Here is an 18,303-nt window from a genome sequence, read left to right on the forward strand (position 1 = left end):
AAGGAACGGAGGATGTAGGAGGGATTTTGCTAAACCTATACAAGGTAAGCTTTAGACCAGTTGGAATACTGGACAGTTTTGGGCTCCTTATCGAAGGGATTGAGTACACTGGACCTGTACATGTTGGAATGTAGGAAAATAGAAGACCAACTTGTTGAAACATACAAGATTTTATGGGCTTCACAGGTAGGTGTAAAACGGTAGTTTCCTCTCGAGAGACTCTAGGGGTAAAGGGCATAATCATAAAATAAAAAGAGAGTTAAACATTTAAAACAGATAAGGTGGAATTTCTTCTGACACTTGTGAATCTGTGGAATTCATCACCACAGAGAGCTATTGATGCTGTGTCACTAAGTATATTCAAGGATAAGATAAACAGATTTTAGATCAGTCAGGGAATCAATGGTTATGGGAAATTGGAGGATTATTAGATCAGCTGAGATCTCATTGAGTACAGGCATGAATAGCCTCCTTCTGTTCCTACATCTTGTTACTAATGGTAAACAAACAGTATTATAACCCAAAAGGTGATGCAGTGTCAGGAATGCAGTCTTTTGAGAGACATTAGACCCAAATCTCATCTGCTGTTTCAGAAGCATGTGAAAGATTTCATGGTATTATACAAGAGCAAGCAAAAAGTTCTTCTCTTGGTCAACATATATCATTTGATGACTACCATCAAAACACATCTGTTATGTTCTCTCTGCTGCGTGAGACTTCGCAGAATCTGACTAAAAATATAGATTAAACTACCTCACCGGCTATGATGTGCGTTGGCAATTTGCAAAGTTGTGAAAGGCATAAGACAGTTTACTCAGCTAAATTTCACATTTCCCCTTGTGCGCTCAGGCAGTTTTGTTTAATTGAGGAAATATAACCCCAAAAAGTTAACTGCATATATTTAAAAACCACACTGCTGGAGATTACTTGACAATTTGAAAATGTGTATGCACAGTTCTTGATTGCTGTTGGCACCATCGAGTTGGTTAGATACATTGCATCACTGAGGCAAGTTTAAAACTCATACGTTAATAGAAAGCTCAAAAAACAATGGAAACAAGGCAGATTACACACATCTTTATTTTATTAAAACAGATTTCTCAAGTCACTGATTATGCAACAGGAATAGTGATAGTTCACTCAATCCAATTGTTATCATGATCATCCTTAGAATTGTAACTTTTAATAAAACTTTCACAAATCATTATGGTTTACATGATAATCAATACCCAAAAGTCAAAAAGGGAAACAAAACTTTGGAAGGTGTCTTCAAATCAGTGAGGCACCGCAACTGCCAAAATCTTCAAATTTCAGAAATGATCTGTTAAGTTTAGAGTACTGTTTGTGGGTAACACAAGAATAACCTTTTGCTGAAAAACTTTTCGGTACAATCATTTAAAAGAACATCTGCTTCACACTGTCCACAACGTATGAAAACAAGTTCGAGGAAAGGTGACTCAGTAAGATGGACATATGTAGTATAACTGTGATATGATCTGCTTCAAGAATTGCAGCAATTTATTTTTGTGTTGAACTATCCCTAGAGAGACGTAGAGTCAGTCCATTGTACGCTGTGCAAGAGCTCGGATATTTACGTTAACCAAGACGTCTGTAACTGTACAAAAACATGCTACAAACTTGTCTGTTTAGTTAGAATTAAAAGATGCACTCGGAAGCAGAAAAAATTAAGAAAAAGAAACAAGATGGTGCAGCACAAGGCCACAGTAAAGCACGACAATCGTCACTTGAGAAGTTCTTTCATTTCAGGGCTTTCAGCAACTTCCAAATAGCTCATTCCATCAGGGCACTTCCCCGTTTTATTTGCACCCTGTGGGTTGGAAAAAGACAATTAGAAACCAACTGGAGACAGAGGAGATTCACATAAGACCTAAATATTGGCTCCTGTCCAAATTAAAAAAAGTGAATAGAACCATCATCTGAAAATGATACCCACGATGAACAAAGAAGTAACAGACTTTAAAATGGGTCTGATCAAGCAGCAGCAAGCTTGCAGATTATTAAACCCATCCTTGCCATTGTGTGGTTGCCTTGAGTAAGGAAATTTGGTTCAAGGAATAACCACTGATCAGTTTGAGGTTCAATCAATAAAACCTTAATAAAACAATTTTAAAGTAGATCATTTAACAGTTGGATCATTTCCAAGCATATCCATACTGACCAATGTAATTTTGGTACAAAATTAATGTGAAATGGTTTTTAGGCAAACTTTCCTGTAGTATGTTGGAGGTGATAATACATTAGTAGCTTAACTAGAGTAATGCAGCTGTGCTGTGAGAGAATGAGCGAGAGAGTTTTTAAGGATGGTGGTGACTGGGTGGGGGGAAAGAGAAAAGGAGAGTGGGGCTTGGGCAGTGTGGATTACCCTTGGGTAATTCCCTAAGAGACCGCCACAGAGGGTTCCACATGGACGTTGTACAAAAATGGGAATTATACAAACAAGTGTCTGCTTTTGGAAATCCTGCACCATATGTCTAACAAGTTAGAATCTGGTTTGGTCCAACAACATTTTTAAATAACTGTACATAAAATGCATGATTGTACGTACATACTGAGAGAATAAAACCATGATGCCAATGTTTTAAAACAAAAGAAAATTAGAACAGTAGACAAACCTTATTTCTATTTTAGATTCTAATATCCAGAATTAACCCAAGATTAATACAGGTAACTGCCAGTGAACAGCCCACAGCACATCAAATAGCAAATGCAGTTATCTAGAAACCCTTGAGATGTTAGAGATTTGGTGACCCAGTGTCATCAGAACAAAGGATTCTAACTGTTCGCTTTTGATGATCTGGCCTTGAAACTCTTTGCAAAGTCTCAAAGGCTGCCTCAACTATTGCTCATATTCTAGTGTTCATCTCCTTTCCTCAGACTATGCTCCCCTCGATTCTGAAAACTGAACACCAGCATTTAGTCATAGGCACAACTCTAGCGTTACACAAATGCTGAATTTCCAGCTAGCAATGCCAGTGTCAGAACAAATTACTACAGAATCCACCATCTGTACTGAAAACAACAAATGCTGGAGATCACAGGAGGTCAGGCAGCATTCATAGAGAGAGCAAGTTCAGAGCTCTGAAGAATCATCTAGACTCAAAATGTTAGCTTGCTCTCTTCCTATGGAACGCTATCTAACCTGCTGTGATCTCCAGCATTTGTTTTTAGTAATGTCAGTTTCTTCTGGTAGATCATCTTGCATACATTCCACATATTCCTTTCAATGGTATCTGCTACTAGCCTGATTTTCCCAGTCTATCTGCATATTGAAGTTCCCCATGATGATTGTAAGAGTCTGACACTATTTTCTCTCCACATCCTAACTACTGCTAAGAGACCAGCACTTATTGCCCATTCCTAGTTGGCCTTGAGAAGGTGGTGGTGAGCTACCTTCTTGAACTGCTGCAGTCCACTTGCTGTGGGTTGACTCTCAATGCCCTGAGAGAGGAAGTTTCAGGATTTTAAGCCAGTGCCAGTGAAGGAATAGCAATACATTTCCAAGTCAGGATGGCAAATGGCTCAGAGGAGAACTAGAAGGTGGTGGTCTTCCTGTATATCTGCTGCCCTTTTCCATCCAAATGGAAGTGGTCATGGGTTGGGAAGATGTTGTCCAAGAATCTTCGGTGAATTTCTGCAGGGCATCCTTTAGATAGTACACACTGCTTCAACTGAGCAACTGGTGGTGGAAGGAGTGGATGCAGTGCCAATCAAGCAGGCAGTTCTCTCACAGAGAGTGTAAAAGCTTTAATGATGGTGGGGCTGCACTTATCCAGGAAAGTGGAGTATATTTCACCACTCTCCTGACTTGTACCTTGTAGATGGTGGACAGGATTTGGGGAGACAGGAGGTGAATTACTTGCTATAGTATTCATAGCCTCTGAGCAACTCTCATAGCCACTGTATTAATTCGATCAGTTGACTTTCTGATCAATGATGTTGGTATTGGGGGCTTCAGTGATGGCAATACCATTGAATGTCAAGGGGCAACAGTTAGATTGTTTCTTGCTGGCAAGAATGTTGGCACAAATATTACTTGCCACTTGTCAGCCCAAGCCTGGATATTGTCCAAATCTTGTTGCATTTGGAGACTGACTGCTTCAGGGTCTGAATCATCGCAAATGGTGCTGAACGTTGGCAAACATCCCCACTTCTAACCTTATGATGGAGGGAATGTCATAGATAAAGTAGCTGAAGATGGTTGGACTCAAGTCATTACTCTAGGAACTCTTGCAGAGATGTCCTGGAGCTGAGATGACCAACCTCCAACAACCATCATCTTACGTATCAGGTAGGAGTGCAAGCACTGGACAGTTTGGCCCAGATACCTATTGATTTCTATTTGCTAGGGCTCCTTGATGCCACACTGTCGAATGTAGCCTTGAAATCAAGGGCTATTACTTTCACCTCACCTTTGGAACTTAGCTCTTTTGCCCATGTTTGAACTAAGGCCGTAAGGTGGTCAGGAACAGAGTGGCCCTGGTGGAACCTAAACTGGGTGTCACTGAGCAGGTGCTGCTTGGTAGCACTGTTCATGACATCTTCCATCACTTTACAGATGACAGAGAATAGGCTGTTGGAGCAGTAATTAGCCAGGTTGGATTTGTGGTTTTTAAAAAAATGTACAGGACACACTTGGACAATTTTCCACACCTACATTGGGCAGATGCCAGCGTTGTAACAGCTTGGCTAGGGAAGCGGCAAGTTTGAGCACAAGTCTTCAGTATTATTGCCGGAATGTTGTCAGGGCCCGTGGCCCTTGCAATGTTTCTAACAGTGCCTCTAACTGTTTCTTGATCTGTGGAGTAAATCGAATTGGCTCAACACTGGTATCTGTCATACCAGGGATCGCTGGAGAAGACAGATGGATTATCCACTTGGCACTTCTGGCTTGAAGATTGCTGTGAAAGCTTCAGCATTATCTTTTGCACTGATGTGCTAGGCTCTTTCTTCATTGAAGATAGGGATATTTGAAGAGTGTTCTCCTCTAGTGATTTGTTTAAGCATCCAACAGCATTCATGACTGGATGTAGCAGGACTGCAGAGATTAGATCTGATCTATTGGTTGTGGGATTGCTTAGCTATGTCAATTGCTTGCTGCTTATGCTGTTTGGCATGCAAGTAGTCCTGTTTGCTAGCTTCACCAGGATGACCTCATTTTCAGGCATGCCCTCCGGCACTCTCCATTGAGCCAGGGTTGATTGTGTGGTTTGATGGTAATGGTGGAATGGGAGATATGCTGGGCCATGAGGTTACTGATTGTGCTGGAGTACAATTCTGATGCTGCTGATAGTCCACAGTGCCTCATGAATGCCCAGTTGAGTTTCTAGATCTGTTTGAAGTCTGTCCCATTTAACACAGCAATAGTGCCAGACAACACAAATATATTTCTCAATATGAAGGCAGGACTTTGTATCTGCAAGGACTGAGAGGTGGTCAATTTTACCAATACTGTCAGACAGATGCATCAACAGCTGGCAGATTGGTAAAGATGAAATCAAGTACATTTTTTTCCCCCTTGTCAGGTATGCAATAATTGGTGAAGGAACCAATCTAGCAGCTGTCTTCTTTAGGACCCAACCAGCGCAATCATTTGTACTGCTGCCGAGCCACTTTTGGTGGTTAACACTGAAATCCCCCAGAGTATATTTTGTGCTCTTGCCATCCATAGTACTTTTAGGTGTTGTTCAACATGGGAGTACAGAGTCATCAGCTGAGGGAGGATGGCAAACAGCAGGAAGTTTCCTTGCCCATGTTTAACCTGAAGCCATGAGACATCATGAAGTCCAGAATCAAATGTTGAGGACTCCCCGAGCAACTCCCTCCTGACTGCATACCACTGTGCTGCCACCTCTGCTGGGTCTGTCCTGCCGGTGGAGTAGGATGTATCCAAGAACAGTGATGTGGTGGTCGTCTCTGGGACATCTGTAAAGGTATAATTCTGTTGGTATGCCTACATCAGGCTGTTGCTCGACTCGTCTGAGACACAGCTCTCCTCCACCACCCCCCCAACCAAAACGTTAGTGAGGGGGCCTTTGCAGGGTTGACAGGGCTGTTTCTGCCTGCGTCTTTTCTGGTGCCTAGGTCAATGCTAGATGATCCTTTCACTTTCATTTCTTTGAGATTGGTACAACTGAATGGCTTCAGAGGGCAACTGAAATTTGGGTCTGGTGTCACATGTAGGCCAGACTGGGAAAGGATGGCAGATTTCCTTCCCTGAAGGGCATTAGTGTACCAGGTGGGTTTTTCTTACAATTGTCAATGGTTTCACAATCATTAAATCCTTAATCACAGATTTTATTGAATTCAACTTCCATGATCTGCTGTGGCAGGATTTGAACCTGGGTCCCTAGATCATTAACTGGGTCGCTGGATTAATAATCTAGTGATAATACTACTAGGCCATCACCTTCCCCTTCCTTTGCAGTTCCACAACTCTACCCACAATCCTTGTCTTCTGACCCTGTATCATTTCTTACTAAGGTGGCAACCTTTTCCCCCACCTCTGCCTGACCTTTCGATAGGATATGTATCCTAGATATTTAATTCCCAACCACATCTGTGATAGATTATAAGAATGAGATTGTGGAGTTCTTGATTTAACTTGTTATTTGATTTGAGCATAGGAGACTGCTAAATAACACATCAGCCCATGGAATTAAAGGCAAGGTACCATATAGATAGAGAATTGATGGATTGGTAGAAGGCAGAGAACCTCAGGAGAAAGGAGAGGCAAATCATCCATTCAAGACTTTTGGCTGAAGATGAATTCAAATTCTTCAGCCCTGTCTTTTGCACTGAAGCACTGAGCGCTCCCAACAATGAGGAAGGCAGCATTTTATAGAGCCTTCTGCTCTTTTAGTTATTTAAGTGTCGTCCACTACCTTTATCTACGATTTGAAAACAAAGATGAGGTTAAGTAAGTGCTTCCCTCTAGGATTCCCAAACCACCTGCTGCACACCCAGTCTAGTGGCTATGTTTTTTTTTTAGGACTGAGCCAACTTGCTATTGAGTTACTCTTAGTGATGGACACAGGTTCCACATCCACATACCATCAGAATCCAATTTAAGTTTATAAAACAACATTTTCCACAAAACAGCACCAAACAACAGAAGCATTGGGAGTAAAAATGGGTAATCTCGCTATATGGTACAAAAAGAGCAGAAATTTGATGTTCAATCAATTGTTATTTTTAAGATACTATTAATCCATTTGATTGACAAAACCCTAAGGGGTATGGGGCAAAGACAACTATATGGAATTTAATCACAGATCAGATATGGATAATAGGACATGGAGTGGATGCTTCCTCTTGTGGGGTATTCTGAGACAAGGGGTAGCAAATTTAAAAACAGTTGAGGAGAAACTACTCCATCCAAAAGGGCTGTGAATCTGTGGAATTTGCTACCCTAAAGTGCTGTGGACGCAGAGACAGTGAGTAAATTCAAGGAGGGGTTAGACAGATTTTTAATTGATAACGGGTTGAAGGGTCATTGAGAGAGTAGCAGATCAATCATGACCGAATGGTGGAGCAAACTTGATGGGCCGAATGGCCTAATTCTGCTCATTTATCTGATGAAAATATCAAACATGATATGACTGAAAGACAAAAAGTCTTGAAGAGCTAATTGGTTAATTGCTGTTCCAAATATCATGTCTTTGTTGCATAACTTAGTAAAAGCAACATTTGTCTAGTTATGAAGCACTTACATCAAACTCTTCCTAATGCCTCTTCAGTAATTATGACTTTTGCCTAATTAATCCATATAATAATATGTTGCAGTCAGCTATGGCTCAGTTGGTAGCACTTGTACCTGAGTCACAAAGCGAAAGTACTTCATTGCATAGAAAGTGCTTTGAGATATCGGATGGTTGTGAAAGGCACCATATAAACGAAGGGTTTTTTTTTAAAATACAAAAAATGCTGGAGAAACTCAGGTGATTCTGGTTGCATTTCTGGGCACAGGAAAAATATTAAAGTTTTAAATTTTGTATAATTTTTCTTCAAGGGGTCAGAGGTCAAACTAGCCTCAAAACATTAACTGTTTTTTGTCTGTCCACAGATGCTGTGGAGTTTTTCCCACTGTTCTGTGGCTGTTTCATATTTCCAGCATCTGCAACATTTTACTTTAATTCAAACGTTTTAATACTTAATTTCTCTTTGTAAGTGATCTTGGTTTATTCTACCTACTGCTCTGCAATGGTGGATCGTTAACCTATCAGACACAACCAGTTCAATCCCATCTCTTATCAGCCATAATTACCTCATGCAAACTGCAGCTCAACTTTGCATAATTTGGAATTTTAGAATGAAAAGTTAATTACATTCCTCAAATCCAATCAGAATTGATCAATATTACACAATGACTCAAGAAAATAAACTTAGATCTATGGCTCTATGCACAACGAATGGAATGACTGATCTATAATTTATCCGTCCCCTTGAACTAGTTGGTTCTGTATTGAGCGAGAATGCCCAAGAAACTTGTCCAAAAAGTTAAATTGTAACAGGAAACAGATAGTAGATCAATAAAAGACACATCTTGGTTCCATCTCCACTATGGAAGACACAAATGTTCTAAAGTGATTGGGAACCGATCTGAGGGAGAGGGATTGACGGAAAATCAGCATGAAGAAAATGGGTTTGAGAAAAAATTGAAGGGAACGAAGGCTGATAAATCCCACCCAATAATCTACATCCCAGACTGTTTAAGGAAGTGACCCTAGAAATAGTGGATGCATTGGTGGTCATCTTTCAACATTTGAACAGATCCTATGGATTGGAGGGTAGCAAATGTAACCTATTTATATATTAAAAAAAAACAGGAAATTGCAGACTTCTTAATTTGACATAGAGTGAATTCTAGTATTTTCCACCCTAAAGATTCAGTATTAGAATCTTTGGAAAACACAGTGACAGGATCAGACAGCCAGCATGGACTGGTAAGGGTGCAATGAGATCAGAGCGTCCTTGTACATCAGCCTCTGAAAGTAAACATGCACGTGCAGCAGGTAGTAAAGGTGGAAAATGGGATGGTGGTCTTTATGGAGTGTTCAAATTCCAGAGCAGGGATTTTTTGCTGCAATTGCACAGGGCCTGGGGGAGACCATGCCTGGTGTATTGTGTGCAGCTTTGGTCTCCTTAAGTGTATGCTCTGGATACGGAAAGTGTACCAAGATTTACCAGATTCCTAGAACGGCAGGACTGACATGTGAAGAGAGAAACTAGATCGGGTAGGACCGTATTCACTAGAGTTCAGAAGAATGAATTCAGGGAATCTCAGAAGCCTACAAAATTGCAATAGGGCTGGGGAGGGTAAACACAGGAAGGACGTTCCGGATGACTGGGAAGTGTAGAACCATGAGTCACAGTTTAAAGATAAGGGGTGAGCCATTTAGTTCTGAGAAGAGGAAAAATATCTTCACCTAGAGAGTGTTGAGCCTATGAGATTCTCTGCCACAGAAAGCAGTTAAAGCCAATTCATTGTTTAAAATTGTGTTGAATGGGGGAAATAGACTTGAAGGGCCACATGGCCTAATCCTGCACTTGTTTCTATGGAAGCTTTAATAGAAATGAAAAGTGCTGGAAATATTTAGCTAGTCTGATATTAATCTGAAAAGTTAACTTTCTTTGCAGATTTACCTTTTTTCCATTTCTGCTGTAATTTCAGATATCTTGCATCTGTAATATTCAAATTAAACTTTGACATTAAAATTTTAAACTAAAAATCTCACTTAGTTTCAAACCCATGAGCTTCTGATGAATCTGTACCACAAAGATAATTACCAACCTTTACTTTTCACATTTGGCAACTGACCTGTTGTACTTCCAGTACTTTGTTTTCATTAGTGCTTTATTACGGGCTAGAGACCACTTGGTGGTGCTCTGCCAAAAAACATGTTGACTTGTGGATCAATTTCTGTACACCTATTCAACAACTCATAAGGTAATATACAGAAAGCGGGCAACTGACTCTAGGTGTAGCTATCAGTTATTAGATAGTCAATCTTAGACCTCAAAAGTAAGGGTTGGAAAAGGAAGTAGAAACAAGAAAATATAAGTAGGTAAACTCAAAAATAAAAGGTGGCATTGCGACAGCAAATCCTCATACATGTCAACCAAAGCAGTAAGATAAACACAATTTGAAAAAGATAGCCAATATAAAATGGATCTTGATGGAAAAGTGTAATTATCAAAATGGAACACAAGTCTGAGATGACAGTTGAAATCAGAGGAGACTCATACAGAATATCACTATCAACTCTAACAGATAGGGACTAATTGCTCTATATATGCATCAGTCTGGTATGAAAAGAGTCAGTGAAGTCAATACCAATGAGACAAGTCAAAGCAATACTTGCATTTTTTTTAAAATTATGATTTATTTTCTCCCCATTATATACATAGCCAATGTTTATTTTACAAAAGTTGTAAAAATTAGGAATAAGTATAATACTCCAGAGTGTATACCTTTCAGTCCTTTATAAGAAATAGGATTTGCCAACTACAAATCTGGTCCTTAACACTGAGCCCAATTAAAATACAGAATGCTCAAAAGGTAACTGAATTAATGTTTTGAATGAATTTGTTACAAATATCAAAATGCAGCAAGCTTTACAAAAGCTTAATACACCTGAACAGCCACAAACCAGTTTAGTCCTAGCAATATATGCGATAACTAAAAATAAGCAGATCAATAACCTGCTGCCCTAATGTCCTCAAGAATAGCACATAATGCTGTGGTGACAGCTGCCAGATGGTCAACATACTCCACTTTATCAGACAGACACTGATATATGAGGCTTGAAGTTGCTGTCTAGAGTGGGAATAATAGTTATCACAAAACAACTTTGCCAATAGATTGAGTGCTTCCATCTAGCTGCCATGGCTTTAAGCACATTCAGAATATTGATCACAACATCAAAATAGTTTCTTGCACACGTATATTTTAAAAAAACTTGCATCCCTATTGAACTTCTTAGGACCATTATGTCTTAAAACACTTAAATGTAGTCTAGGTTGTAAGTTATGGGACATGGAAGTCTATATAAACAAAAAAAAACTCAAGACAATCTAACCACTTCGTGATATTCAATGCCATTACCACTGAATCCCTGATTATCCTGGAAAATGATCTACACCAATTATATAAAACACTGAGGTATCAGAGCCAGGTCAGAAGCTAGGGCTTCTGCAGGAAGTAACTCTCCCTGATTCCTCAAAATCTGTCCAACACCTAAAAGGCACAATTCAGTGTCACGGCATACTCTCTTTTTCAGGATGACTAAGGATCCAGGACAAAGCAGCCCACTTGACTGGCCTATCGAACACTACCTTAAAGATTTACTGTCCACAATCAATGCAGAATGGGAGCAGAATGTACTAGCTGCAAGATGCAATACAGTAAATCAATACCACTCCTTCCAAACCCATATTCATTCACCGTTGCTACGTTCAAATCCTGGAGCTCCCTTCTAAACATCACAATGAGTGTATCTATCAATCATGGACTGTAGCAGTGAAAGGAAGCTCATCACCTTCAAGAAGGTAAGGATGGATAATAAATGCATGGCCCATTAACAAGTAAAAGCAACTCTTATGAATAGCTTATCCTCAACAGGACACAGCATATCATTAATCTTTCTTTCCTCCTTATTCAGGCTATATTTCACATCCCATTGTCCAAAAATTGCAATATGACCTGTATTGTAAATTCAAACTAACATCAGTCACCATATAAAAACAACTTCGGTACCACTTTCATTGTTAATAGTAATGGGCCAAGTGCAGGTAGGTAGAACTAGTTTAGTTTGGGATTATGGTCAGCATGGACTGGTTAGACTAAAAGGGTCAGTTGCTGTGTTGTTTGACTCTATGGCTGATTCTAAGTCCAATGTGGTTTAGAAGAGGTAGGTGAAGGTGTGTGGTGGGAGGAGACCCAATTTATAGCAAGGCAAGTAAACATTACAGTCCAAGTGTTTGGAGTTGTGGGAATCCCTTCTAATAATAAGACTTTATATACAAATATACACACAATATAAAAATATTAATTGCAAAATGTCAGTCCAAGAGCAAGGTAAGTGAAATACATTAGATGATAGATTTTGGCTACATTTTATAAAAGTAATAATCCCAGAAACATTCAGAAGGGCAACTTATCACAGAACAGCAATGCAAACGGTCTACAAACAGCCTAAAATGATAATCAGTTTCTTCTTTCATTGTTAGAACTGCTAACAATGTACAAGTATTCTAGATAAATAGTACTGCAGTGCTGAAAGGATTAAGGATTGAAGAAAACCTCAAGCTCACTGGTGCAATGCTGGCTGCTTACAATTCTGAATCACCCAATTTGCTTCAGGATGTACATATTCCCAACAGTATCATTAGAGCAAAGCTATTACAGTAAAATTGCAATTTAACTACAAAGCAATCCTTAAAGTCCTGCATAAACAAGAGATTATACTTTTTTCTTTAAGACATGGTCCAATAATCAAAACTTGAGAGGGGTACATAATGGGGAATATGAAGTGAATTGGCAGTTTGGGATTTAAAATTCTAACACTTCTCAGTATGGTATCTTACCTGTTCTGAATGAAAACTCAACACAAGGTGCCAATACTCACCTATCTCATTATTTTCATAAGAAATAAGAGTAGACTTGTTCTGCCAATCATTAAGACCATAACGGATTTGTTTGTAGCCTTAACTCCACTTTTGAGACATTAAATTTTAATAAAACCTCTCATGGAATGTGGTGTCATTTATTGCCCATCCCTAGGTGATGACGATATGCCTTTTGGAACTGCTGCAGCCCACATGCTGTAGGTTGGCTAACAATGCTCTTAATGCTAGTAACAAACACTACATTGGACAAACAGGCAGAAAACTAGCCATCAGGATACATGAACACTAACTAGCCACAAAACAACATGACCGTCTCTCACTAGTATCCTTACACACAGATAAGGACACCACTTTGACTGGGACAACACATCCATCTTAGACAAGCCAAACAGAAACATGCATGAGAATTCCTAGAAGCATGGCATTCCAACCGGAAATCTATCAACAAACACATTGAGTTAGACACTGTCTACCACCCCCTGAGAAAAGGAACAGCAAATAACATCACCAACCCAAAAGAAATGCAAAGATCTAAATATAAAGCAGGAATCATGTACGCTGCTTCGCCTGAGGCCCACTGAAGATGTTAGCTATTAGGGTGACGAAATGCCTAGAAATGAACCTCCCAGCTCAGCGAGCAAACTTACATCCAGAACAATGATCTTAGGAAGGGAATTCCAGGATTTTGACCCAACAGTAAAGGAACGACAATATTAAGTCAGCGATGAGTGGCTTGGAAGGGAACTTGCAGCTGTTGATATCTGCTGTGGTCATGGGTTTGGAAGGCACTAAGGAATTTTGGTGATGTGTTTTTCAAGTGTTTCCTTCCGGTGCACCACATTTACCCAAGGTGAAGTTATAAATTTGCTACTTAACAATCCAGATTTTGAAATATTTTATGTTGTATGCCACCTCATGTTAGACTTAGCCCCTAAACTGGTAAATTTCGTGGATTTTGATAGAGAAAAACTTGTTCATAGGTCAAAAGCATTGGTCTCAGCAACTGTCAAATATTTGCCTCACATTTTCTATTGCGAGGTTTGACTTAATTATGGTATTAAATTATCCAGTCTTGAGAATCTTATCACCACTTCCTTGAACATTCACAATGGAGCTTAGGCTTTATTAATTTCAAATAAAGGCTTCATGGTTTTAACCAAACACTTCGGATTTCGAACTTTCAAATTAACCACTTATAGCAAAGTAATCCATCTTTCACCAGGAGCAACTGTTTTATAAATCTAGCTTCAACCAAGACATATTAAAATCTGCCAAACTAAAATCCAAAAGCTCAAATTATAGGTATTTCCCCAAGCAAAAAAAAAAATCCAGAATCTGAATTCTAGTGTACTACACTTTACCCTGTGCTGGGTAAGAGTTCTCCCAATGTAAACAAATTACCATTAACTACTTAAAAAATTCTCATACTACATTTAAAAAAAAATCACCATGACTATAGATATACTTACAAGTTAAGCATTGAAATTCTTCATATAGACCAAAACACCCATACCACTAGTTCAAAACCCAAATTCTAAAATAATTTATATTTAAATACACAAAAAAACAAACATGCTACAATTGTTTTCAGCTGGATAAAAGGTGGAGTAATGGAAATATAGCATCTTAAGAGACTGAAAAATTGTAATGTTAAAAATGCTGAAAATTCTCATTCTCTGGGATAAAATGCGCAGATCTTAAATCATACTTCACATTTAGACAAAGATTGTCAGAGTGCTTAGCATTTCTAGCACAAAGGACATGTCGCCTGCATTCAGTGCTGATATGGAGAAAATTCCAGGAGTTTACCATTAGACCAAAACTTGTGTGCTTTATCAGTCAATCACCTACTTTCATTCTGTATACCATGTGTAAGAAAATGACCAGATGACTTGTTGGGAAGGTTTGCTGAGTGAATTCAAGATTTAAAGTTCTCGTTCCCTTGTGGAATGCACCTTGAATAGGTAGACCTACTACACTCTGAATAAATAGTCATGACAGGTACTAATATTGGTTATGTGGGCAATCTCTGCGAGCAAATCTTTCATTGTGACAGCAACAATTTTGGATTTTAGGTACCAGTGGAAAATTAAAAAAAAAAGTGTTATTTAAAAACAGTGATATTTTACTTTCTCCTATGACTTCAACAGGAGGAAACACCAAGCACATGATGCAATTTCAGTTATTCACGAAATAACTTAGGAATAGAATGATACCAACTTTTTTTCTTCGTTTATAAATGGATAAGACACATGCATTAGATACCTTTTATCGAGTTAGCACAGTGAATAATTCTGGGAAAGTCTTATTAATCAACTTTACATGGAAATATATTTTGAATGATATGCTAGTCAGTTAAAGTAAACTCCAAAGTACGTGAGCAAACCTCTAGAATAGAACCTCTATACCACCACCAGATCAGTTTCTATACACAGACCACAGCTGCTGACCTCTTATTTAGAAGATTTGGGATTGGGATGCAACCCCATTTCTCTGGTACTCTGAACCTACCTTGGATAACAGGAATTTCACACATTCTAAATGTCCCTCATAGATTGCTGACAGAAGTGCTGTGTAACCATGTATATCCGGAACCTGTAGATCAGAGAAATAGAGGGATAAAACATTATTGACAAAAAATGACCTTTGTGCCACCAATGTAAGCAAAAACTGCATAAATCTAAAGTCTCTTTCCTATGGTTCTTGAAAGAATGTTCTCAAATTGAGGGTCACCAGGGATCTGTAGAACTCTCCAACAAAAGACTTGAAACATTATTTAGCTTGCCTTTTTGGTGCTTTTTTTTGGGGGGGGGGGGGGGGGGGGGGGGAGCAAGAGAAGAGGAATAGAAAGAGTTGCCTCAGTTCTTACAACTAATAGCAAGGTAACTTGCTAGTTGAAATTAGAGAGTCAAATATTCTCACTTGAGATTTGAAGATTTAAAATTTGAAGAGTAATAAAATTAGATAAATATATCACAAACAAAACTAAATTTATGAAATATTTAGATTGGCGTTCAAGTGAGTGACAGTTATTAAAAAAAAGAGAAAACAAATTACTTATCCATTTTTCCTACCCTTCAACTACCTTTGCGTCCAAATATCAGTTGATTGTAATCGAACATATTTAACAACAAAGACTTAAAAATTCTGAAGATAGATGGACCTCAAAAGAAACTCTTCCTTCAGTGATGTTCCCAGAGAATGGAATCATCCATATGACAAAGAACAAGTCAAATATCTCAGTGAAATCTGAGCCGATGACTACAAGTTTCATTTTTCATTTATTGAGGTCACTGAGCATATTAAAAAATGTTGCAAATGAAATACATTACACAACATAAAAATTGTAAACACAGCATACATGAACTACAAGAGTCATCATCTTTATTCCAAAATTACAGTTATAGGCAAATAAATCTCAGTGAGGAGTTACTCCTATTTCCACAGGAGAGCTTTTTGCCAGCTGGCACGGTTGTGATTGGTTTCCTTTCAGCAAATTTCAAACATTCACAAACTACTGTTTCTTTCGGTTGATATTTCTTCTGGAGGACCCTTTATACACAAATTGTTATCTCAGCTCACTTACTCCTTAACATAGGCTATTTAAACTCCTACAGCCTTTTGGATCACTTCCTCATTGAAGCTTGTAAATGTGTCAGATTCCAAACGCTTTCTCCTGACTTCAAAGGAACTCAGGACTCTCAGCCCTGACTAGTTGGAGACCAGTAACAGCACGCCTACTGTTATCTTTTCTTACTGGGTAAACCTGCTTGTTGCCTGCTTGCTGTCCTTAGGAGGATATACAAATCATGGCTGACAATTTAATGATCTCTCTAAGTGGCAGCACATGATTTCACTAATACTGCTTCAAATTTGACAAACTCTCTAAGATGGAGAAAGTGAGGACTGCAGATGCTGGAGATCAGAGCTGAAAAATGTGTTGCTGGAAAAGCACAGCAGGTCAGGCAGCATCCAAGGAGCAGGAGAATCGACATTTCGGGCATAAGCCCTTCTTCAGGAATGAGGAGGGTGTGCTAAGCAGGCTAAGATAAAAGGTAGGGAGGAGGGACTTGGGGGAGGGGCGATGGGAATGCAATAGGTGGAAGGAGCTTAAGGTGAAGGTGATAGGCCAGAGAGGGGGTGGGGGCGGAGAGGTTGGGAAGATGATTGCAGGTCAAGAAGGTGGTGCTGAGTCCGATGGTTGGACTGAGATAAGGTGGGGGGAGGGGAAATGAGGAAGCTGGAGAAATCTGCATTCATCCCTTGTGGTTGGAGGGTTCCTAGGCAGAAGATGAGGCACTCTTTCTCCAGGCGTCATGTTGCCATGGTCTGGCGATGGAGGCGGCCAAGGACCTGCATGTCCTTGGCGGAGTGGGAGGGGGAGTTAAAATGTTCAGCCACGGGGCGGTTGGAGCGGGTGTCCCAGAGGTGTTCTCTGTAACGTTTCCCAATTCCTTCGCCTCCACCGCATCTGCTCCCAGGAGGACCAATTCCAATACCCGAACAACCCAGATGGCCTCCTTCTTCAAAGACTGCAATTTCCCCTCAGATGTGGTTGACGATGCTGTCCACCGCATCTCCTCCACTTCCTGTCCTCCTCCCTTGAGCCTCATCCCTCCAATCGCCACCAGGACAGAACCCCACTGGTCCTCACCTACCACCCCACCAACCTCCAGATACATCGTATCATCCTTCGTCATTTCCGCCACCTCTAAACCAGACCCCATCACCAAGGATATATTTCCCTCCCCTCCCCTATCAGAGTTCTGGAAAGACCACTCCCGCCGCGACTCCCTCATCAGGTCCACACCCCCCCACCAACCCAACCTCCACTCCTGGCACCTTCCCCTGCAACCGCAAGAAATTCAAAACTTGCGCCCACTCCTCTCCCCTCACTTCCCTCCAAGGCCCCAAGGGATCCTTCCATATCCGTCACAAATTCACCTGCATCTCCACACACCATTTATTGCATCTGCAGCACCCAATGTGACCTCCTCTACATTGGGGAGACAGGCTGCCTACTTGCGGAACGTTTCAGAGAACACCTCTGGGACACCCACACCAACCAACCCAACCGCCCCGTGGCTGAACACTAACTCCCCCTCCCACTCCGCCAAGGACATGCAGGTCCTTGGCCGCCTCCATTGCCAGACCATGGCAACATGACGCCTGAAGGAAGAGCACCTCATCTTCCGCCTAGGAACCCTCCAACCACGAGGGATGAATGCAGATTTCTCCAGCTTCATTTCCCCTCCCCCCCATCTTATCTCAGTCCCAACCCTCGGACTCAGCACCGCCTTCTTGACCTCCAATCTTCTTCCCGACCTTTCCGCCCCCACCCCCTCTCTGGCCTATCACCCTCACCTTAATCTTCCACCTATTACATTTCCAACACCCCTCCCTACTTTTATCTTAGCCTGCTTAGCACACCTTCCTCATTCCTGAAGAAGGGCGTATGCCCGAAATGTCGATTCTCCTGCTCCTTGGATGCTGCCTGACCTGCTGCGCTTTTCCAGCAACACATTTTTAAACTCTAAGATCACAACTGAAAACTGAAATAACGTTTTCACCAACTTAGAAATCAAGTTCTAAGAAGAATATCATTTGAAACTTCACGTCACTTAGTATTAAGTTACCAGCCCTTGAAACTGGAGA

At 40.3% G+C, this 18,303-nt stretch overlaps 1 protein-coding gene across 1 annotated transcript in view; it reads right to left on the reverse strand.

Annotated features, from left to right (window-relative positions):
• Window positions 1–1,062: 1,062 nt before the first annotated feature.
• Window positions 1,063–18,303, reverse strand: part of mtpn (myotrophin) — a 66,237-nt gene continuing 48,996 nt past the window's right edge. Inside the window, exons 3-4 of the mRNA XM_043709439.2 lie at window positions 15,160–15,243; window positions 1,063–1,828 (exon numbers count right to left, since the gene is read on the reverse strand). Coding sequence (XP_043565374.1) covers window positions 1,742–1,828; window positions 15,160–15,243 — 171 coding nt within the window. The 3' untranslated portion in view covers window positions 1,063–1,741. The remainder of the gene's footprint in view (window positions 1,829–15,159; window positions 15,244–18,303) is intronic.

This window comes from Chiloscyllium plagiosum, unplaced genomic scaffold (assembly GCF_037043375.1).
Source record: "Chiloscyllium plagiosum isolate Xiang-an unplaced genomic scaffold, Cpla_swu_hap1 HiC_scaffold_19, whole genome shotgun sequence".
Taxonomy (NCBI): domain Eukaryota; kingdom Metazoa; phylum Chordata; class Chondrichthyes; order Orectolobiformes; family Hemiscylliidae; genus Chiloscyllium; species Chiloscyllium plagiosum.